The sequence below is a fragment of the Anser brachyrhynchus genome (assembly GCF_964034855.1).
Source record: "Anser brachyrhynchus genome assembly, chromosome: 18".
In the NCBI taxonomy this organism is placed as follows: domain Eukaryota; kingdom Metazoa; phylum Chordata; class Aves; order Anseriformes; family Anatidae; genus Anser; species Anser brachyrhynchus.
In genome coordinates, this window is record NC_137711.1 from 6,286,190 (window position 1) to 6,310,531 (window position 24,342).

General features: G+C 40.1%; 2 protein-coding genes across 11 annotated transcripts in view; one reads left to right on the forward strand and one right to left on the reverse strand.

Annotated features, from left to right (window-relative positions):
* Nucleotides 1-8,182: 8,182 nt before the first annotated feature.
* UTP18 (UTP18 small subunit processome component) lies at nt 8,183-17,316 on the reverse strand. Its single transcript, XM_080560419.1, has 14 exons — nt 16,611-17,316; nt 16,366-16,493; nt 16,186-16,281; nt 15,422-15,501; nt 15,101-15,186; nt 14,371-14,496; nt 13,371-13,545; nt 12,947-13,047; nt 12,206-12,296; nt 11,811-11,934; nt 10,705-10,879; nt 9,951-10,093; nt 9,125-9,181; nt 8,183-8,468 (listed from the first exon to the last, which is right to left on the reverse strand). Exons 1-13 carry the CDS (start codon nt 16,923-16,925, stop codon nt 9,157-9,159), a joined length of 1,665 nt encoding a protein of 554 aa, XP_080416545.1. The 5' UTR covers nt 16,926-17,316; the 3' UTR covers nt 8,183-8,468; nt 9,125-9,156.
* A 146-nt stretch (nt 17,317-17,462) lies between these two features.
* Nucleotides 17,463-24,342, forward strand: part of MBTD1 (mbt domain containing 1) — a 35,343-nt gene continuing 28,463 nt past the window's right edge. For 7 of the 10 annotated variants that reach the window (XR_013940510.1, XM_080560395.1, XM_080560403.1 and 4 more), the window contains exon 1: nt 17,463-17,665. Coding sequence is in view for 6 of the 10 variants with exons in the window: in XM_080560395.1 (XP_080416521.1) it covers nt 17,645-17,665 (21 nt within the window). In the remaining 4 variants the exon portion in view is untranslated. Of the gene's footprint in view, nt 17,666-18,713; nt 18,762-19,095; nt 19,287-23,006; nt 23,121-24,342 lie in introns of all 10 variants that reach the window. The other 3 variants (XM_080560401.1, XM_080560402.1, XM_080560400.1) reach the window with 3 other exon arrangements.

Sequence of the window (24,342 nt, forward strand, 5' to 3'; positions counted from 1 at the left end):
CTGAGCTATCCCTAGAGCTTTCAGGGGAAAAAAAAAAAAAAAAGAAAAAAACACTTTAGATTCCCTTGGGGATACCTTTCCCAGAACTAAGCTATCATCAAACTACTGAAACCAAAACTTGAAGAGAAACAGCAGCTCAGGACTGGCTCAAATTCCAGCTCCAAGTTGCTGCAGAAAAACTCATCACCATCATACAAATACACCAACGAGCAAAGCTTCACCCCCCAGGAAAAAGATTCAGAAAAGTATTATACCATAAGGAAACTCTTACCTTTCTTCCCACACTCAGGCATATCTTGACCCAAACTGAATTCATCCGTAAAAAAGAACCTCTGCTTTGCTTCCACTCAGCTATAGCTGCCTGCCTGCACAGGTGCCCCATCACACACCACTTTAAGAACAGGCTTCTCCACTTAACTTGTCAACTTGGTTTTAACAAGCTCAACCTGTCCTTATCTTCAGACAAATCCATTTACGTAGCCATTTCTAAAATACCTTGGATGGGCATAGTTCTTTGTACTACTAAGAGATGCTTTTTGACCACTGTGATGAAAAATCTGGGGCTATAATTAAAGAAAAAGTCTGAAATGGAAGAATATGTACTTGTTCCTTCTGAATTCTGTGGGAACAAGACACAGCCTCATCATTATGAAAGCTTTTTTACTTTTTGAAAGGACTTTGTGCTTCGCTTTGAAGGCTTAGACGTGAATGACTGACATTAAGTAGACCTTCAATGTTTAACCCTATGACTGCTCCATCCAGCGAGTGCAGAGAGGAGCGAACACCAGGCCCCCATAACAGCACAGTGCAAGTGCCTCCAGCTGCATCTCCCCAACTTCAGCCAGAGCACAGGTGTCCAGCCTCTCAGAAATGAAGGACTGCTGCAATCTAAGACCATGACCCCATAAACCGTCACCCAACCCAGGAACACCTGACATACCCAGCTGATGTTTTGCTGGGTAAAAACTTCAGAATAAGGCACTTGTACAGCTGATTACAGAAATGCAGAACTCCTTGAAAGACTTCTAAAACTCCCACGAATTCACAAAATTGTTTCCCAGAAAATAAATACATCTCCGTTGTTTAGTGATCTCACTTCTGCTACAACACATGTGTGCGAATGTGCACTCTAGCACTTAATGATGCTTATAAATGTTATGATACCGCTCTGTGTGCAGGGACTAGCATTTGATATTTATGAAGTCTTAAGTAATTTTGCCTAATAAAGTTAATGAAGTATAAGTTAGTAGCTGGAGTATATCAATCTCATCATTTTCACTACCACTATACATAAGCACTTAAGATCATTACCATAAAAATTTAATAAACTCATTTTTTGCAAGTTTCCTTCCCTAACCCTTCTTACTAGGCCAATCTCTGAAAGTGGCATGGACACTTAGAAGATGAAATGCATCTGTAGGTGGTATCACCATGTGTTTCACAGAAACATCAGCCCTGGCTATGTCCTTGAGAGCAAAGGATCATTTGCTATCAAAATGCAGGAAAACTATGAGGGGAGAAACCTAATGAAGCAATGACACACTCATCAGGAACATAATCTAACTGTGAAGTAGCTCCATTAAAAATATTGGCTAACTTTCCATGAACTTAAAACTGTTATGAGTGTTAACAGCAATTACGTGCCTCATATTTTTAGATTAGGAGTGCCAGCTGAGCTGAAGACTTTTTTTTTTCCAGGGGACTTAGATAAGTCTGTCTGAAAAAACAAGGAAGAACTTCCCAGAGGATAGATCAGGAAGATGACAAAGCTTGGAAGAAAAAGAGCAGCATGTGCCACAGAGCTGCGCCCAGTGCCATGCACTCGGAGGTGCAGAGCTGGGGCGGGGAGGTCCTGTTCTCGCAGAGTCCTTCAGCAGATCAGGCTATTTTACTGCTGTTTGAAGTTTGTCAGTTCTTCCAGACTTGGGAAAAACTAGAGACCTGACCCATTCGTTAATTTACCATATTTCACCTTCATCTGTTCTTGGCCATGTTTTGCATAAGCACACAGTCATCTGAGCTGAAAATGCTCCTGAAAACATTGGACTTGCTCCGCGCAACTAAAAAAAACAAATTATCTAAGACAGCTTCAGAGATTCATATCCTTTCACATCTCAAACACCCACTCATTTATTATTCTATTTGGAAAAATGTTACATGATACTCTGAGATTTTCTCCCTCCAGGAGAAATCAGCATACGGCAAAACCAAGAAAAAAGCATTAAATGCATTGAAGTGAAATTCTGTTCTACTGTTTTAATTGCTCAAAGGTGAAGACATGATTTGCTGGAGGATATATTCAAACAAATTCAGCTGCATTATTTTTTTTTAAGGTACGCCCCCCAAAATGCAATTTCCAAAGGTATTTCTTGGTTAGCTTCTTTCTGGGAAGAAGCATCAGTACACTGAATGTAAGACAGGATTCTGTAAGTATTGTTACAAGACAGTTGTTTACAGAGACGCCCTGAGTTTATATCAGCAAAACAGTATCAAGCAATTATTTTAGCAATAAATACAACTGACTGCGTTACTGAGCAGTTCTTTTAGTTTGTCATTTGCATTTTCTGCAGTGCACCGATGTAACCTATAGAAATCATCATACTGAATCTCCCACATCTGGATTCTTCTAGACATTTTGCTAACTGCTGGGAATTTTTCTGCTGTTCAGTATGTCACTACCCCTAATTATTGGACTTACCCCTAGCATCACCAGAGTTTGTTTTATTGACAGGAATCCAGACAGCTAATGGTCTCCTTTAAGCCGTGTGTAAAAAACTGACTTCTCAGAGATTTGAGGGGAAGTTTACTGAACATCTCTTAAAGGCTTTAATTAATGTCTCATATCCAGAGTGAAGACAGATGGTCACAAAGTGTTTAGAAAATTAGACAAGTAAAATTTCACTGTGCAAAGCAGCTCTGGCATTATTAGACACACAGATAGCAAGATATTTATGTAAGTTTATAATAAAGGTAATTATTTTTAGATGGCCCTGACTATAGCCAACTTTATGACATCCTCCCTGCCATTTTCCTGGATTGCATTTTCATCCATGTTCAAAAGAGACACAGGAATCTATGAATTTCTGTGCAAGCTTTAATTTTCTACAATCTCAACTTTAGTGACTATCTGCAGAAATCTGCCAAAGCCGACAGGTTAGAAATACTGAAATACAGAAATACATCGGTTCCCACAGAACTAGTATTCTTCACAAAATCTAAACACCATATTCATCAGCAGAGTGACTTTTAAGTATCTGCAGGAGAATAGACTGGAGAATGAAAGGAACACCTTAAGTATCATTCCAGAACTACAAGCCAGTAAAAAAGGGAATAACAGGTGCACATGCAAAAACAGGCCAAGGTGTAACTTCCAATGAGAAAAGCTAATCCAATGTTTTAGAAAAAATGACAGGAAATCTAGCAGCTAAGCTTAAGATCCCAGTTCCAACTCAGCATATCATTTATTTCACCTCTGTACCTCTCCTCTCCCATCTCCCCCGCAAACCTAATATTACTTACCACACATGATTACAACCCTTAATAAAGCCCTTTTAGATCTTCAGACTGAATGGGCTGCAAGTACAGATGATTACAATCAAGGAAGACACTAACATTTTCCCATAATTTAGCCCTGCTGGGCTTCAAGACACTGTTTTGAATTATATAGCACCTCTACTTTAAGATTACTAAGTGGACAGCGTACCTGCAAGTACAAATTGCTATTATGTTAATCACAACAGGATGAATTTTAAGCAAAACACTAGTTTCTTTTCTGACCATAATAATCTACACCTTGCTGCTCTATGCCTGTCACACCTTTCATTCAAATACCTTGAGGAAAATTAGAAACACAATTCAACTTTACCACAGTGAAGCTACAGCATCTTTTTCAAAAATCTACAAGGAAAAGTAAGATCTATAATCTCCATCCTACACAGGGAAAGCGTATTGTTTATAGTCCTGAATTTGAAAAAAGGTTTTCATAAGCCTTCAACAACTCACACTTACTCCAAATTTACATAGGTCTGATTGGGAAGTTTAACTACACGAAGTTTCAAACTTTTCCTTAACTTTATTATAATCGGTGTATTTCTGAATTCCTCAGTATCTTTAGAGAAAGCCACTTGCTATCAGGTCTGATGCGACACATCACTTAAACCATGAATAAGAGTCACAAATCTCAAGAGTCTTCCATTCATCTGGAAACAGCATTTAAACTTTTGCTTTTTCTGCAACTGAAACCCGTACCCTCGAGGGATCCCAAGGACAGCCTCTGTTCTCTGTTCCACAACTACATTAAAGTCATTATATCCAATTCAAATAGGTCAAGATAAATTTAGACACAGAAAATCAGCATTGTTCTGCCAAACAGCATTCTTTGAGAAAGAAAAAAGGAAAAACACTTTAATTGGAGATTTGCTCAATTATGACCAGCTATCTGTCCATACTAAATCTTACAATAATTAATCTTAATTGGTATACATCACTTTATAGCCTCAGCTCAGTATGTGGTATAATACACAGCTGAAATACACCAGCACTAAGTGGTTTGAGAACTGACAGCTGGATTACGTTAACGTAAACATTTTTATAAGCAATAAAGGCCTTTGTTAAATACAAAATTAACTTACACAAATTTGCCTGTTATTCTTGAATCCCATGTGACTGCTATATTTACCCAGACACTTCTTGTTTCTTGTGTCTTCTCAATTAAATGTAACCTTGAATTTCCTATTAACAAGGACTTTTCCACTTGTTTCCAGACTTCATCTCAGTATAGTGATCTTGAGTTTTCAGGCACATATTGTAATATATATTATGAAAATCAAATCAGGCTGCAGTCAGTTCAAAGTGTATAATCAGCTTATAAAATTTCATTCAGGTTAAGGAGGCTCAAAATAATTTGACAAGATCTGTAACTTAATAGTTTTAGTCACCAGAAGAAAATACACAGGTGCAGACTGCCTCAGTGAGTGTCCCAGAATGGGTTAGACTGTATTCCCTGTCATACAAACACAGGACAAACGTCATATTTGAGCACCCAAGAGATATTTTGTTCCAGAAAACCCAATCATTGTTCCATAGTTTCAACAACAGAAAGCCAAACAACAGTAGTAAGTCATTAAGTGCCTAGCACACTGCTGCTCGAAAATGCAACGTAAATACAGAAGAATTGATTATCAAAGTGACAGTGTGGTCTACCAAATGCCAGCTGGATGCCTGGACGCATCAGATAGCAGTAACCTGAGCATTTTGTCCAATACAGGCTTTTACTGCTGACATCCTTCAGAAGAGCTCCATATCCTCCACCAGGACTCACAAATCACAGCCCCCTGCCAAAACCAACAAAAAAAACAGGGGGCAGGAAGGGGTGTGTGTGTGTGTGTGTGTGTGTGCATGTTAGGGCATTATCTGAGACCTTCAAATGCTTTGAGAAGCACTGTTAGGTGAGAAATCAGCTTCTTTTCAAGGTGTTCTATGACTGCCACATCTACAGCACTACATGCAGAGAGGACATTATTTGCTTTCCCTAATCAGCCAATAGCTAGAAAAATCAGGTAGTGGTTGAAACAGTTCCACAGGGAAAAGATTTATGGAACTAACTTTCCAAATAATTTTGAGAGAAGCACTCTTGGACCTTGAATTAGACATGGTGAAAATCATTTCCATCCTTTAAACTTTTGCTAAAACACTTACACTACAAATCTAGTTCCAAAAACAGATGCAAATGGTAGTTTCAAGACAGGCTTAGTAGTAAACCTAATAAACTTATAAGTAACCAGTGTTACTCCGGCATCTAGTCAGTCTTTTTTCCTTTCAGATTTCCTTTCTAAGCACCAGACTAATTGTCTTTAGCTTGCAAAATTGGACAAGATCACAGCCTGAAGGGGAAAGGCTGTGGTGATAAATATTTAATGGGCTACATCAATAAAATTTATTTTGCCAAGGAGAAAGGAAGAAGAGGAAAAAGCAGAGAAATAATTCATTAAAAGAACTTCATCTGAGCAATGCCAGTAAAAAAAAAAGGCCACGCTAGGAAAAAAGGAATTAAACACAAAGGTTTTAAATAGGTCAGAAGCGTAAGTACTATTAACGCATAGCAAACTGACAAAGCTGAATTTTTCATTTGAGATGAGTAGTGTGATATGTATATCTAAAATGTGGTAATTCATCCACAAATGAACTGCAAATAAATATCCTGGACACATTAGTAACAATGTCAACTTCTTGCAATACTTATCAACATCCAACTTTTTAAACCTGGTCAGTACCTGAAAGAGTCATTACTGAAAACACATTACAAAATGCCACAAATACACGGAGGTTTTCTTCATTTCTCATAAGACAAAAGTCTTCATTATTCTATGTTGAATGGAGCTGTAAGCTATGTTTTGCAAAAGACAAAATGCAACAGCAAGAACTAAGATATTTAGTAAAAAGGTTAAACTTGCTTGTTCTTCAGCGTTCCTGTTAACTCATTATAAAGCTTAATATTTGCTAACTACATCACAGAATTTGTTTAAAATGTTTAGATTAATCTCTCCTTCCTTTCTGGTGCTATTTAGAAGCATTTGCAGTGACATGATAGTATACAGCACCACACCACGTTATATAACACCTTTTCCATTCGCTTTCCTGTCCCATCCAATCTGGGGATCTTACCTTAACCACAAATCTGCAGGATGTGCAGGGAAGAGCATTAGAAACTGTTGGTCTTGTTAACTTAACAAGGCCAGGAATCCCTTAATTCCTAGTTTGAGATCTGTTCAGGACTTGCTATATGGCTTTGAAACACTAGGTTGAGAATTATTTCCTTATGGAAAGAGGGGAGACACACACTGGAAGAAGAGGGGCAGAGAGTCAAGTGGATTAAGCATACTGAAATACTTCACAGCTATTTAAATGAGATTAGTCAATCTAACTTATTAAAAACCTACCTTTTTAGAAGTCATTGGACCTATCTGAAAAAAGATGTAACAGTTTTGTGGATTAGGTCACGCTATTTAAACCTAGTGGAGAAATACAGAAATTATAAAAAAAAAAGCTGAGTCATGTTGAGAACCACAATGCTACTCAGGAGCAGGACTGTCACAGGACAAACTGATACATTGCATAAAGCAATCAAATGTCCAAATAAGTGATTAAGTGCTGCCCTCTAGTGGAGTATCAACCAGTTTCAGCTTCTGGTTTTCTGAAATTCAGCAAATTTTTAGTCCCATCTAGATTTTAAACTAGATTTGGTTGTAACAGAAGACTCCTACATCAAGCATCTTAATAAAGTGTGCTTATTTTTCCTCTTCCAAAGATATTTAGGTTTAACACTGCAATAAGTTTAAATACTCTAGTCAGTTTAACACCTTCATAGCATAATCTGCTTTTTCATGATTTGTAAAAATGCATCACTGATAAAGCTGTGTTAAAAAACAGTACTTCAGAGAACACTATCCTGTTTTTGAAAACAGTTATGACAAGTATTTAGCAATAAACTCATACCTTTGACAGCTTTCTAGAATTAGCTTTTCCTCATGCTCTGAGTACCTTCTTTGTAGTAAGACTTTCACTGACTGCTTAATATTGACCTTCACTAACGCTTACTGGAATACCTTGCTCTTGATATTACTGCTCCAAAAGCTCCCTCCTGTGAAGTGGACAGATGTCATTAGTCACAATTTATTCTCAAAACAGAGACTTTACTTATGTTGTAGCATACTCCTAGCCAACTTTGTCCTCTATGTATTTTAAAATATGTGGCCAATTCAGGAAAACAATGATCAGACGCATATCAGAAAGAACCAGCAACAGCAGCTGTAAAGTAATCCTTGCTAGGTGACCCTAATGAGGTCAGGATTTTGCAACTGATTGAAAAATCAAATGAAGTGACACTCAGGGTGATTCAGGATGCTTTACTTCCACAGAAAGGTAAGAATGGAGCCTTCCTGAAGAATTAAAGCCAACTGTTGTACTGTGGTTTTGTGATATTTTGTGATATTTGTAAGACATTAAGCACAAATGATGGTGACTGGCATTCCTCCTAAGCCACAGCTGGCCCACTGCACCAACGGGGTTCTTCAGGTTACTTCTTTGCGCCCCCCAGTCAGCAAAACCGTGTTTCCAGCCACAGAGGGATCTGGCTGGTGGCAAAGCTCAAGCCAAATGCACAAAGCAGAGCTCACACTTCACATAAAGCCAATACTTGTATTAACAGTGCAATAGTTTACATTCTCATAATAACTGAAGACATTAAGCATTTTTTGAAGACATTAACTTGAGTATCAACCATTAAAATCTATAGTCATTTGCTTACGCAAAACATTGAAAAAGTTGAAATAACATGCCTGGAAACTTATCAGGTACATTTATTAAGTAAAAACATTCAAAAACCATAAAAGTTATATTATTTTTCAACTTCCATATAAAAAATGTGCTTGATTGTGTAGTTCCATTCTTGTAGTTCCAGGTTACAACACCTGCAGAAAGATCAGTACAGAGAATTTTGTTAGTATCTTCAGAATATTTAGCCATCACAAAGTTTTACGCAAGCTTAACATGCAGAAGATTAATCTGCCTCCAGTTTGAATAGGCTGAGCTTTCAATCATTACCACATTTTGGGTCAAATAGCACTACTATGTTACTGACAAGGCTACAGGACATTCTCCTTTCCCAGGAAGACGTTAAAGTCTACAATAAGATGCCTGCACACAAGCTGTACTTCAAGCTTATTTATGTAACCTAAATTTTCAATTATGCAGGCATAACATGACTTCACAACAGGATCAAGCTAAGCCAGCCCCCCACAGTTGCTTTTACCACCACTGCCCAGGAGTGTGATTTAAATATATTCAGATTTTCTTTAAATTGCTGTCAACAGGACTGGCAAGTTTCGTTAAACTACCTACTGCCTTTAAGAGTATTAAGAGTATTATTAGAAAAGCTGAGATTAACAAGACAAGTATAAATCTTGGCCATTAAAGTAGCCCACTCTGTGTACAAATGATCCAAACAAGACCATTTCAGATTACACACTAAGAACTTCTTGTTGCCACCTATGAAGTGGTGGAAACAGCAAAACAAAACCAAGATTCCTCAAGAGAATCTTATCAATAGTTCTAGTGCTACTCTTACCTGAGTTACGAGCCCATTTTCTCCTCTATCTTTTAAAAATCTGAATAATGTTTCAGCCTGAAGAAAAAACAAAGTTGAGACAGGTTTAAAACTTCAGTAACCTGTTGAGCAAACAACGTAAGAAATGACAACTATACAGTAGCTGAAACATGTATGTAGTAAAAGACAGCAATCGTCAGCTTAATAGATTTACCTGAAGTGCCATTACAATATGCAGTTCAAATTTAAATAAAGGACAATTGCATTACAAGATTTATTCTCATTTTTACATTCTTCCTTAGGAGGTTTTTTCATAAGTTCTCCCTGTCAGACCTCATAAATCAAATCTCACATTAAAATCAAGTTTATCTTAAGCTACTCAACAGACATCCAGATTCCTTGAGTATCTGAAAGGATAGAGATTGAACAACCTCTCTGGACAACCTGTGCCAGTGCACCCCCCCCCAAGGATGCTCTTCATCCTGCCTTCACAGCTAGAACAAACCCATGGCAGATGTGGATGCTAGTATGGAAACTCGTATCTTGTTTTAGTCTTCCAAACTATTTTAAAATGGAAAAAAATGGGAAGAACATCCAGTATCTGCCTTTTTCTTTCCTAGTTATTTCAGCAAAAAACAATAAAATTTTTGACAGAGATGTCCGCAGCAAAGTATAGTTTATAATCAGAAAACAACTACGTTTATTCCCCAGAATAGGAAGTCAGCATCATACTCTCTTAAGTAAAAATCAGATCAAGTAGACCAATTTATAATTTACCAGTCATCTGCCCCACCTTACCAAAGGCGGGTGTGCTACCTAGCATTTATCAGCTTAATTTAGTACATACCTATATAATAAAGCTTTGCCTTTGTTGTTTGCTATAGAGAAAAATCCACTTCTAGGAGAAAAGTCCATAGACTGAGTAAGATAAATTTGTTTTCTTCTGAACACTGGAAAGTTTGAGAATACAGTATACGACGGAATGTGTATCTATTAAGAAATATGTAACTCATCAGTTAGGAACAAAAAAATCACATTAAAGTAAAAATTAAACGTTTAAGTTCAACACTGATTTCAAATGATCAGTTCTATTCCTATCCTACCCCACCCTAGGTAGTGTTCTACTGAAGAAACAAGGTGCAGGGAACACACTAAGAAATCATTTATTGCACCTAATTTATTTTTGAGTAATTACATCTAAGGAATAAAAATAGGCCTCCAAATCCTCAGATTAATTGAATAGATCTACTGTTGACCAGTATTCTGACAAGGCTGGCAGAATTCTGAATGAGCAAGTACCACACAGTAGGACTGGAACAGTTAACAGATACTGAAAAATCAGATTTGTTGCTAAGTTGTTGTATTTACAGCACTGTAAAAAAAGGCATTTTAAAGAGAGAAAAATAACAGGTGAATTAGGTGAATTAGACTACATTCAGAATGTGCTTCAAAGAAAAAAATTTTCTTAGATGTACAGTGCCTTGTACACATCCTGATTTGCTCTATCAAATTCTGCAGTACACGTATCTACTCAGTATCAGTTTTATTACATCAGCAGGAAAATTTTTCCACCAAGATACCATGCAAGAAGCTGAACATACCAATTTGACAGCCTCATCGGCTTCATTGGAAGCCACAGCCAAGATTTCCGTGGTGGGATTGAAGGTCACAGATGTAGCAGATGTAACTAGATTCATTATCGCTTTAACCGGTTTAGGATTATTTTCTTTGAGACAGACATCAGTAGTATATAAGTTTACAACTCCAGAAACTGAACTAAAAAGAGAAATTAACAAAGACTATATCAAGAAATAGCATTTACAGTACATATTCATTTGTTATCTATAGCCAACATTCAACTTAAAAAGATCACTGGCAATTATTTAGCACAGTTTGTAGTATTTTGTTTGAAGCTTGCAGTTTGCTTTAAAGTTTGCAACAGTATTTAGTGGAGGGTTGCAAGGGGCTGGTGGGGTATCTGAGACACTTAACTGGAGATACTTCATTAACTGGTCTTATACGAATTCAAAGCAGTGAGAGCTCGCTATCAAAGATTCAGAAATCATTTAGAGTTCTTTTGTGTTTGCTTTTATACAAAATACAACAACTAAAAACACCCTCTGTGCAGAGCAACTCTACTTAAAAATGCTCTTCTGCAGTGGGCTAAAACACGTGCTGTATTTAAATATTTTGCAGTCTCATTGCAATGAATTGATACCACTAGCTGAAGTTGCATCTCAGCAAGCTTATTTCAGAAACACTTTCAAGCAACATTAAGACTCTGTTGGTGCAGCCGAGTTAAGACATCTTTTAAAGTGATAACATGTTCTCTTACAGCAACCAAATCAGAAGTGTAAGAGTAAACTAGAAAAAAAGGTGAAAGAAATGGGGCACCAAACTGACATTTGTACTACATGTTATGCAATTTCACTCAGTATGATTTTAAAATTAACTGCTAGACCTATTGCAAGGGAATAGTAATATATTAAGAGTGATACCAGTATTCGGTGTGTATGGTATCTTATATATACATGGAACAAAATAAATGATTCTCATAGAAAAGGCAATGGTTCATCCATTCACCTCTACTGGAGCTTCATTAAAAGTGAACTTTTTCTGTATTCCTACACTCCTACTAGCCCCGAATAAACTTACTGAAGAGCTTTGAAATGAGATAGAAAGAAACTGAAACATCCACGTTACTCACCCACATGCCACATATTGGTTATTTTTTGAAACAGCAATACACTTTCCTTCCAAAGAGCCTTCATCTTCAAATTTGTGTAGACACTTTCTGCTTCTTACATCCCAAATGAAAACTTCACCTTCCTCTGCAGAATGAAATACAAGATTATAGAAGCCACGTATACAGAAGACACATTGATTTGTCTGTCTTGATAAAATAAATTTCAGAAAAAGACAGCTGTTAACTTATTTAAATAAGTATCAAATATAGGATTTCTTTAATCTAAGAATATACTAAAGCGATTCATTTTTTACATGATTGATCACTTAATTTGCCAATTAACTTGGCAAAACAGTTGACTTACAAAAAATAATATAAATGGAATTATAATCAGTGCTATTAGAGAGAACACTTACTTGAATAGCTATATATTTTACTGCCGTCTGAAGTGAAAGCAGATGCAGTGGATCTTCCATTTACCTTCATGGTGTTGATCAGTTCCTTTGTCTGTAGGATGAAATTAACAGTGACGACTATGAATCTGGCATTTCAACACTTTTTTTGCTCCCTCACAGAGGGATCTTACTACATAAGGGAAATGAGCTTTATTTTATAAAGGTATTTTTCCTAGTTATTTCCAAGTTGCTATCATATAGCAATTTCCAGGTGCTATGATATGGCATTTTAAAATATAACTGAAAAAAGTTCTAGATTCATTATGAATCACAGCAGACAGAATAATTCATGACAAAAGTACACCAACACATGCTAGTGCTATTCCAAAAAAAAAAAAGTCCTATTATCATCCACCCTCAGATTCCTGTTTCCATACTGAGGCCATTAATTTTGTTAACAGTGTTCATGCAATCAGACGAAGCACGTCATTGACATAACTTTTTTTTTTAACAGAACAGCAACAAAAAAATCCATGATACTCCGGATTTAACTACATCACCAGTCCAAAAGACAACTTCACTGAGAAAATTCTAAACATCCCCAAGTCATTTTCTAATACTACAGGTAGTTAATAGCTCACTCACAAAGGCTGTCACAGTACATCATACCTGTTTTAACTAAAAAGCTAGATTGCAAGCAGACTTGAAAGGAAAAGGGTACCAAGAAACTGAAGTTACATGCATTACGGAAATAAAAACCACCTTCATTGACAGCAAGTGAAGATAACCCGAAGTTCCAGTTAGAAGCATAAATGATCCATCTGGAGAGACTTCAAAGTTTTTGACAAATTTGTCCTCCATGCCTTTAAAAAGAGAATTAGATCATCATGCTGGCACAATTTATTCTTTCTCCTTAACTTTCACACCTACAATGAATAGGAGCAAGACCTGATTGTACTTCAGCTTTTTGGTTCTGTAATATACTGCCCCCATAAATAACGTTATTAGTTAGATATCACACAAACCTAGGGTTATATCCTTGACAAACTAAAGCTAAACATACTCTAAGTATCACTACCTCCAACAATTCACTACACTTCCTTATAAAGCAAATTCATATGCCATCTAAATGACAGTTATGTCTATTTAACAATACTGAAAACACTTAAAGGACTAACAAACATACCTCTTACTTGATGTACAGGAATAATGCTTCCACCCATCATGTCGTACACGTAAAACATTTTATGGTGAGTACCAGTGGCTATAACTTGTTCTCCATCAGCACTGAAACGAGCTTTATAGATCGGAAAACTCTCTAAATAGATGCTCTGTATTTTTGGATTCCTTATACCATCAACCTTCAATAAAAACATCATCACATTAAGGAACATACCAAATAGTTCTACAGAGTAAATTCTTATTGACTCACCAGTATAAGAGAAAGTAAAAATACACCAGTTGGAAATGAGTCTCTCCCTTTCTTCCAAATTTACAAATAGGCCACGTCTCACCCCTCACCCTATACACTAGGCACTCCCAGCCTTCCTGGATTACTTCTTAGCCTTCCTGCCTAGCCCATGCTTTGTTCAAACTGTAATTTCTAACACACTTTTCCAAATGGAAACATTTGCTTTGCATTCTCCTCTCCTGCAGAGTTGTGGAAGTCAAATTCAACTTGTGTGTTTGAACACTTCCCTGATGCTGGGCCGCGCAGAAAGTTCTTAACAGTTATGATTTTTAGTGTTCAGAGGAGCAAGACAGGAGTGTCCCAGGACTTCCTCCTGCAGTACAGCATCTCCATCCCCAATATAATTTCTCAGCAACATTACAATTGTAGATGTAAGTGGATTGCTCCTCACAATACAGGTTTTACAAACAACTTCAGAAAAAACAAACACCACAACCTCACCAGCCCTTGTTACTCATCAACTAAAAAGCCTCATAGAACTAATTTACTTATACTCTGCAAATAGTTGGTATGAAGCCACTGATTGAAATCTTCCACTGAAATCTTCCCAAAAAATCCAATTCCATTCTAATCACAGACATTACAACCACTCTGTGCATGCCACCACAGGAAGAATGAAAAGCAAGTTTATCATCCCAGGCTATTTCAGGTACATTCAACAAAGGAGTATTTGGTACTAGTGGTCATCTACATCATGTAAATTGAAATTCTTCACCTGAAAGAGTGACACGGACCGATCACGTCCAGCAGTCATAACAACTTGAGCAGAAGGATGGAACTGCACAGTTGACAGTTTTCCATCAGCAAGACGTTCCTGATTAGCAGGCAAGCAGCTCTTCATCTAGGAAACAGATCGAGCAGTTTAAAAAAAACAAAGTTTATGCATTTATTTATGCTGATGACCAGTCAGCTTAATTATCCTTTGTTCTACAAGAGATCTCAAACCCTATGCTGACATTTAGGCAACAGATACAAGCAAAACTCACACACACAGTAAGCTTGGTAAGCTGTTTCCACATGGTAGATATGAAAAGCTAGTTGGACTATTGGTTGTAGTAGAAAGCCTATGTAAAACTCTTCATTCTCACTCACCTGAAATAATTGCAAATGAGATGACAAAGAAAATAATTGTAAATGAAATCATGTAAGAAAATCTTAAGGCTCACTTTTCAAAAACCACTTCAATAACCTCAAAGTTACGAGAGACTTCTATCCTTCCCACACAGACTGAAATCCCACTACCAGATGTTATTTAAGAACACAAAGTAATCCCTGCAGCAAACAATACACCTCAATTTGTTTCATGCTTTCATAAGGTGACCTATCAAGTTGTGTAAATACTGAAACATTACAATTACAGAAAAACAAACTCATGCAATCACTGCCCAAGCAGCAATAAAGCAAAGCGTGTATATTTTGCACCTCGGACTAAGGCTTGCCTTTACCTCCAAAATACCTCTTGGCAGGGATTCCGAGGTTGATATGAAATTACCAGTTCTGCACAGCAGATCATCATCATCATCACTGCCACCTAATTAAAACGAAGCATATTGAAAAGGTTAATTCGCCAAACACTCACAGATCACAATCTATAAATTCCTTACAGAAACAATAAAACAAATCAAAGCATGCTAAAGGAAACAAAGCTGATTAAGCCAGCATATCAACACACCACAGAAATCGACCAAACATCAAACAATCATTTTTTAAGCAGCTGAATAGGAAAGCACAGAAAGGCATGTTAGGGTAGTAATGGGTTTCTTTACTATCGCTTGTAGTCCTCTTGGATTTTTTCCTGTTTTCTCTGTCAGCCCAAGCAGGAACTCCTCCCATAGCTCGCTGAAATCTAGCAAGATAATGATAAGGGGAGAGAAGGAAGAAATCTTTTAACACAATTATTTCTTTCTGCGCATTAGATACATGTATGTCTTGCAACACACACAGTCAAAAATTTGCAAGATTACTTTCACTTAAAATGCTATGCAAAGTTCTCCTCAAATTTCATTCAGCTTCCTTTATTCGTGTAACTAATATAATAAAATAACATAATAAAATAGCTTTCTTTATTAGTGCTAACTTATAGAATGTGATTGTAAAGCAAAATTGATACCAATCATTAAGGCACTGTTCTTCAGAGTGATGCACGCTTCAGCTGAAGCCCATCTGAATTTCTACATCATTATGCTACTGCTATTCTTTCTTATATTCCTTACTCAATTCAGGTATTTTGTCATCCTAATTAAAACACAACAAATCTCTACAAATAGCTTTTGGTATAATTTATTAGAAGAATTAGTTTATCTCTACAAAAACAAGCATTAAACAACTTAATGAAGAAAAACCCAATTCACATTTTATTTACTACTACTCTCAGTATTATTTTTGGATATAAAAATACCAGAAGCACCAGCTCTAAACAACTCACATTAACACGATAACATTTCCATGGAGAGCAGTCCACAACAGGACTTGGAAAACCACACACTCTTAATTTAATAAAGCTTGCCAGAGAAGTATTAATGATACTCACTGCTCTTCAAGTCTTATTTTCAGCTTTTTCTTGGTAAGAATTTTCTCAGCATCACTTTTCATCAGATCTCTCCTGTACCTGTGCGTCATATCAATCCTAGGGAACAAAAACACACAAAACACGAAGATCATTCCCACTGAAGCCCCTTATAGCCACTCCTACCTGCGAGCTTGAACTTACTTTTCTTCAGCTTCATCATCCTCATCCACCCAGGCCGGCGCTTTAGACACAAAAGTGCTTTTCGCTTTGTTCTCCACCTCCGAATCACTGGAGTCTCTGAGAAGGCTTCCTCCCTCTGTAGCAGCGTGCTGGAAACAACCGAGCGGGCCCTTTTAGCCCAGCCGCGGGGCGACGACCGTCCCTCGGGGGGACCCGCAGGCAGAAGGGTGCCACCACCGCAGCTCCCGCCCGCCCCCCGGCCCTACCTGCCGCGGGCCGGCCAGGCGCTGCAGCAGCTCGCCCTCCTCGGCGGCGAGGCAGTCCCCGAAGAGCAGCTCCTCCAGCTCCCGCTCCGCGCCCGTAGCTCCAGATAGGGCCCGCAGGTGCCGGCCGCGCTGCGCCGCTTCCTCCGCCTCCAGCGCCGCCGCCTCCTCCTCCTCCGCGCGCCGCTGGAGCTGCTTCGCCATCTTCTTCTTCTTTTTACCGCTGCCGACTTGCATTTTCCTCAGCGAGGGCTTCAGCAGACCCGTCCGCCGCGGCCCGGCCTCCCCCCCGCGGGCCGCCCCCGGCCCCGGCCGCATTGCTCCTCACGGGACCACCGCGCGCACCGACCGGAAGCGGAAGCCCTGCTGGCTGCTCACGTACGGACCGCCCACGTGACCGCCTCCCTCTCCCGATAGGCCCCCGCCGCTGCGCCCCCCTCTCCCCTCGTTCGGCCCACGTGAGTCCGGCTGCGAGGCGTGGTCACGTGGCCTTCTTTCTTTGCCTCCCTTTCTCCCCGCCTGCCCCGCGTCCCACGTGACGCAGAGGCGGTCGGGCCGCACCACTGCGTGCGCGGGGAGGGGTGCTGCACCCCGGGGCGTGACAACGAGCAGCTTTCCTCCCCAGCTCAGCAGCGATTCCGCATTCCCCACCACTCATCCTAAAAATAAAGCAGTCCTAGTCTGGTCTGCTCCTCCTTTTCATCTCTTTCTCATTCTCTCTCTCCCCCAGCTTCCAAATGGTTTCCCCCACAGGCGGGAGGGGGTACGGCGAGCGAGGCAGCCCCATCCCGCGGGGCGCCCAATGAGGGCGCGCGGGGGGCGGGGCTCGGCGCCTGCGCAGTGCGCGCCCGCTCATGTTGTTGCCGTCCCGGCGCAGGGCGCGGGGCCCCGCTCCCCCGGCGCGGCGCTGAACTCTGCGGGGCCGCCCCGGGGCCCCGGCAGGGGCAGGCGGCGGGGGCTGGGGCTGGGGGCGCCCTGAGGGCCGAGCCCAGCCGAGGGGGCCGTGGCGGCCGCTGCCTGCTGCCCGCCAGGGCCTGATGGAAGACACAAAGGAGCTGGTGAGCGCCGGGGGCTGGCGGGGGGAGAGGCGACGCGGGGAGCCCCCGTGGTCCGCGGGGTGCGGAGCGGGGCTGGGGAACGGTGTGGTGGGGAGAGGGGGGTTCCGGGGGGGCTGTGAGAGAGGGGAGCAGCGGGGGAGGAGGGGGAGACTTCCCCTCCGTCGTGATCCCCCTCCTCTGTCGTGATCCTCCCCCTTCGTCGCGATTCCCTTCTCTGCTGTGACCGCCCACACGCTGTGGCCCCCTCTTCTGTCGCGACCCTCTCTGTGGCGCGATGCCCCCCAGGTCGCGGCTGTGTTGTTGTTGCGGCTTCGTTCCCGACCCGTGCCGCAAACCCGTGCGACCAGTTTCGCTTTCAGGTCGGTGCTGGAAGGGTTCGCAAGGGTTCTGTCAGCCCGGTTCTGTCAGGTCCTGGGAGGAGCGGCCGCGTGTGAAAAAGCGACTCCTTTAACAACAACAAAAAAGTTTAAAACCTGGGTTGCAGCCGCTGGGATCCTTAACTTCCAGTCCCAGTCAACACTGTGAAAGCTGCAGGGCAATTCTCTGTGGTTTAAATGCAGATTGCTTTGCATGTGTGAGGAGCTGCGTTTATTTGTTTGCTCGTTACAGCTGCTTAGAGCAGTCCGGTCCTGACTTGTAGGGAGCGGAGTATAAAGCGTATGGGAGAGACTAATCTGGAGCTTTAAATGGGAACTAAAAGTGTATTCTTCACAAAAGCCAACAAAGTTGATAGGTGTGTGCAGTTGTCTTTGCTTGTTAGTTCTGCCTAGGGATGGGTTTGAGGAAGCGTGTAACCTAAGCTATAGGGCAGCGCAGCTGAGGTAAAAACTCCCCTAGGTGGATGCCACAAGAATGGTTCAGGTGTTCTTGAGAGCGTGGAGACCTGTACGCATACGAAATGCTTGTAGCCTGAAAATAAGAATTATCTTCATTTTTGCTCCCTAAAGAGCTGGACGACGTTAGCGGTGCTAATAATGTTTACAAAAGAAGTTCCTCCTCATTAGCTTTCAGTTCTCTTACCTTCTAAAATTTGATTTAATTTTGCAAGGTTCTTGATACCTTCTGCAAACTACTACAACATACCTTCACTTCTCAGGTAAGTTGGCACACATCAGACATGTGCAATGTTTTGCTGAATCCAGCTCTGAGCACATAGAAGGAATTCAGGTGTAGCACACCATGGTTTTGGGTTGGTGTTGGGTTTTTGGTTTGTTTTTGTTTTTTAATGTTAACAGGATGGTTAAAACAAAGTATTTGCCTTCTAGACTTTGCCTCTTCCGGGTATTCCTGTATATAAGAGCTTTGTAAACACATAATGGAATTTGTAACCGATTTTCATTTTTTTTTTTCAAAACTCAGATATTTCACATATTTACATCACCCCTCCCCCTCCAAATTGCCTGCTAATTTGATATATTTTTTTGTAAAAGAGTCTCCCCTCTTCTTGTGTGAAACCCCCTGGGGAAGAGGCTATGGACAAAACCATTGGCAAACAGCAGAAACTGGCTTCAGACAAAATGCTGTCATACATAGCAAATGAAGAGACAGGAAAAACATTTCTGTAATTTTCCAGCTGAGATTTTACTTATAATAAGAGTGGAAGGCACATTTCCAGATAGAGGTGAGTTGCTTATATAAAAAAAGTAAGTTTGGTTGGTTCTGATTTCCAGGAATCCCGAGATGTTTAGCTTCGGAGTTTTCTGTTTGTTTATTTTTAATGAAAGCTGAAAGTGTGTTTTCTTTAAATTGGTACTGTGTTTGAATTTTCCTTTTTTGTCACGCTCAGGCACAAGTAGATCTTCAGTTCTGTCAGGGGTGAGCTAGTATTACTGCACTAAAGTACTCTGGCCAACTTAAGTTCAGAAGAGTTGTAATAAATAAGTTCTGTCGTCTTGGTGCCTTAATGCTGACATCCAGAGCTAAAACTGAGCTTGTGGCATAAAACGTTAATGAATGAATTTTAAAACCACGCATCAAATTTAATACCGACTTCGAAGTATACTATGGGAAACGTATGATCTGTTAAGGATATGTGATTAAAGTAAACGTGACTTATCACAGACCCATGGCCTGAAGGTTATAATGACCTCATTGTTGACCTTGGCCTCAAATACCATCTGCTCCAACTTCTGTCACGTTTCTGAGAGTCAGATCTGAGTATTGAAAGAGATGCCTATCTGTGTAGGTGCCGGCAGGCTTCTGTTAAGCTACAGCTCTCCTACTCAGTTCTAAATTGCTGCCTTTCTGAATTCAAGCACCAAATTGATTCAGAAGTACTGACAAACGTTTTGAGCAGGTTGAGACCTTTCTGTGATTTTGTATCAGTCTCCTTTTGCCAAGGTGTGCTTACTTGGAGGCAAGGGGGTTGGTCACTTAATAACGGGGTAAAATTTCTATAGCAAGTTCTCACCTTCAAAAACACTTTCTCATAAATTTTGCTGATACTCAAGCATAGTTTTCATTGAACCACTAAAGCAATCTCCTGAGTAAGTATTTGATGTCTAATTAACATTAAATGGTTTTATTTTGTGATTTGGCCCTGCATTGTCCACCCTTTGTGACCAGCTTTTTGTGCTGAAAAAGTAGTTGCCATTCTCCGAGAGCGTATGCTATAATGTGCTGACTAAAATCAACTGTGTAACTATATGCTAAAGGAGTGAGAAATTAGTTATTAATCATATTTGTTTAGAGTTGCCTTCCTGCTTTTAGGGAAACCGGTTTCCTTAACTATATTCTTTTATCATGCCATTTGCCTTATGTAATAGTTAATTAAGAGTATTTCTTAAAAATACATCGTTGCCAAGTACTCACAGAGGGGAGAGGAAGAACAGGAAAATGGGAAGTTGGGCAGAATAAGAAAGCAGTTTTTTAGGGTTCCTTTCTCCACCCACCCCTTTAGTAAGAACTATGCAAGAAACCCCCAAGCAAATAATCGTGCAGACTTGGATTTGCCAGTCCCGCTTCGCCTAGATCTTGTGTCGCTCTGTCTAAAAACCTTTCCTGTTGAGGAACTGGTAATCTTACTAGGAAAATAAGCTTAGCCAGTATACCTAAATGTTTGGCCCGTATGCGTATTGCTTCTGCTTGCTGACCTACTGGGTTATCCTGTAGTGCAACAGCTACTGCTCTTTGGCTAATGACCGGTTGCGCGGCTCTGAGGCTTATGGCGAGCCGGGCCTCCTCTCCTGCTCGGAGCAAGCTTTGCAGATAGGCAGGGTGCATTCCCTCACATTAGGAGGTGAAGAGCACTAATCTGTTTCAGTTTTGAGGGAAAGGTAATTTTCCTCCTCAATGTCATTTTTCATGCTAAATCCAAGCTCCTGGATCCATCCTTTTCTTTTATGTCTATATTTTGAAACATGTTCATTGATCTTGTTACGGTTGTAATTGTTGGATCGAGTTCCTGATACTGTCTCTAGTAGCCAGAAAATGAATTTTAGGAGAAAGATTACCAAATGTTGATTATTAAAACCTGTAAATATAAAATTTAAGCTTACTCCCCCTCTGCTGACAGTGGTGACCCACAGTTCTGTGGTTATGACAGACCACTTTGGCGCTGTAACTTAACATGCTACTTATTTGGGTGGAGGACTGCATTCTCATGGACAGTGTGTCTCAAAATCCAGTGGGAGCACCTGGTACAGTGTAAGCTGCTCTCTCCGAGGCTTCCATTCACAGAGGTGCTGCAGATAGCAGCTAAGTGCTCCTCTGTCAGACGGTGTGGCTAGTCAGCTGGTAAGGCACGCTGCTGCTCGGCACTTGCAAGAACGCAGCAGGAGTTGCAAGCTGCTGCTGTTACCGAAGCAGATGCCTTTTCCTCAATTATGGTTCTGTTGGAGGTATACGTTGCCCTTTATATAAGGATGCAATTTTTGACCTTTGAGTTCAGAGTTGTACCCTAACTATTTTCTGTTTCAGATATTAGAGCTTGGAAAATAACAGGACCTTTCATTTCAGCAGGAAGGGCTATCAGAGATTCCACACATTATTCACTTGTTTCTATAAATGCTGTCTCAACATGGGTTGAAAAGAACCTTAGAGGTGTTTATTATCAAAATAAAAGTGTTTTGATGTGCTCTAGCAAAATTCCAGCATAGGTATTTGCATATTTTCTTCCCTAGCTTCCACCTAGTTCTATAAACAAAGTAGTTTGTATTTTTTCTGTTGAAAAACTGTATGCTTTCCAAGTTACCCAAAATGTATTTTGAGTAATTTCCCAAGAATTACAATCCAGATAATAACTATAAATTAACATTAGGAATGTCCTATGCAAATTATCTGGCAAGTATGCTTATCTTCTGGCAAAAGCTTGGATGAAAATGTTATATAAAAACTATAGTATTATTTTAATCAGTAAAGCTGCTATTTGGAGTTGCTCATAACTTGAGCTGAGACAATTTGACCAAATATAAAGTAAATGGAAAGGTGGAATATGAGACTTCTTTTGACATTTTAGTTAAGCGTAACTAGCTCTTGATGATTGCTTCTTAGAAACCTCTGTAATGCTGAAGAACGATTTTTTTAGAGGTCCCAATTTCTCTAGAGAAATTGGAAATGTTTTCTTTCTCATCTGTGAATATTTTGGCAGAGAGGGCTTGGCAGTGATGCTAAAGTTCTAAATTTATGTGATAGGAAAAATAAATAAAAAAAAATTAAAAAGAGCCAACCGTTCTGTTGTGGTATGTGTGATTGTAATCTTGCACCATGCTTCAGCTTGCCTACAGCAGCCTTTCTTCCTTCCCTTCTGTGCCACTGGAGCTTCAGCTTGCCTACAGCTTTCCATTTCTGCTCCTGCCCTCGCAGTGGGAGCCGTGCTGGCTCTGGGGTTTCTCTGCTGTGGCGCTGGGAGTTGGTGGGACTGGGAGCGGGCTGTGCTTCTCTTCTTCCTCCTGAGCTCCTCCAGCATTTCACACCCCTGGCAGCAAAGCACTGGGTGAAACAGAAGGGCCCTGTGTGTCCAGAGGTCTCTGGTTTAAAAAGAAAAAGAAGTGTGCTGAGACCACACTGTGCTGCAGGTTCCACTACGGAAGGTCGAAGCCCTCCTTTGTGTAGGATAGGGCCCTGGTCCCTAAGTTGAAATGAGGTCAGCCGATTGACGGAGGATGCATGGATGAGGCTGGATTTCCTGTCCATGGGCTCTGGTACACCACCAAAATCTGTCCGTAATACCAGGAGGCAACGCAGTGTTACTGCTGTGAATGGTTAGGATGGTGCTGTGTCTTATTTCCTGGTGGAGGCAATGGTCAAGGAAAGCCAAACCGGGGCATGACAGAGTTTGAGATTCTGGGGAAGGTAACGAGTCTTCACGTTCTGATCTGTAAATTACTGCCACTTTTTGCAGAACACTGTATCCATGGCAACGTGTTCAACTTCTGTCTTAATCTACGCACACGTGCACACAAACGAATAACTGATCTTGCATCTTGCTGGTACTAGTATCAGTGATAGTGTACAGGTAAGGCTTGCTACCAGCGCAGCTTAGGACGAGGTTTTGTCCTGCCCTCTCCCTGCATTTCCTCTGATGATTGTAGCTGTTGTCCTAGCTGCTTCAAGCAGCTCTCAGTTTCTTCAAGGAGATGTGGAGTTATGCCCTGTCCTAAGTTTTGGTTGGTTTTAATATAACTTTGTGTGGTTGGCTGCGGGATGTGTGCACAGTTAACATTACATTGAATTTGTTTAAGTTTCAAAGTGCTTTAAGTGATTTGTGTATCTTATTTTATAATCTTTTACGCTTACAGGATGTGGGGTTTGGTTTTTTGTTAGTTGGATGCTAGGATTGAGTCAGTGTGGGAATCAGTTTTCCCTTTTAACTATGAAGAAATCCTTCTATAATAGGACTTAGATCGAAAAGGAGAATAGAGAATATTATAATAAAAGGATAGCATGGCAGAAAAAGGCCTGGATAAAATCCAACAATAAAGATGTTCAGGCATATACTCTCTAGGAAAGGGATTTGGGGAATTACTGTGATGAAATCTTAAAGCTATGAATCCAAATGCAATTTAAGAAGGAAAAATCCAGTCACATTTCTTTTTGTCTACAGTGATTTTTAAATAAAACTAGCTCTTGGATGGGAGCGGGAAGGAAGTAGAAGCAAAGGCTTTCTTATTTATTTTTCTGTTTTCTTGCTGTACTTCATTTCCCTAACTTGTGCTTCCATTGTAGAATTTTTGTCTTTGTTTTATTAATACCTCTCATTCTTAGTAGATATTGTTAAGAGTAATAGAAATACTTTGAAATTTCTTTTTTTTTTTTTTAGCTTGATGAGGGCAGCTCACTTATGTAGCAGTAACCTTGTTTCAGTAGAGCTGTTTAAAATAGTGATCGAGTGAAAGATGTGACTATTACAATGCATGTAGTGGATATGCATCAGAAAAAGACCAGTTAATCTGTTGTTTATGCTTCTTTAATGTCTTCGGAAATTGCTCAACTCCTTTGCATTCTTCAAATCTGTATGTTTTCACTTGACCTCAGATTTATAGGTTATAGCAAAGCTATTATGTAACAGGGTTTTGTAGATGACAGTGGCAAATTAGTCACCTTTCTATCTTTTAGTATTTATTCAGACCCTATTGCCATAGTAACTGAGCTCTTCATAATTGTTAATGTATTAATCCTCAGAACATCCCCGTGAGGTAGAGAAGTATTCCTGGTTCGCCCATGAGAAACTGAATCCT

Excerpts from the sequence above, each read along its gene's own strand:
- UTP18 (XM_080560419.1), bottom strand. The coding sequence starts at position 16,925 with ATGCGGCCGGGGCCGGGGGCGGCCCGCGGGGGGGAGGCCGGGCCGCGG. Across the intron at positions 14,497-15,100 it reads TGCCAAGAGGTATTTTGGAG|ATGAAGAGCTGCTTGCCTGC; the intron begins GTAAAGGCAAGC and ends TCTGTTTCCTAG. Across the intron at positions 10,094-10,704 it reads CCGATGAGGCTGTCAAATTG|ATACACATTCCGTCGTATAC; the intron begins GTATGTTCAGCT and ends ATTTCTTAATAG.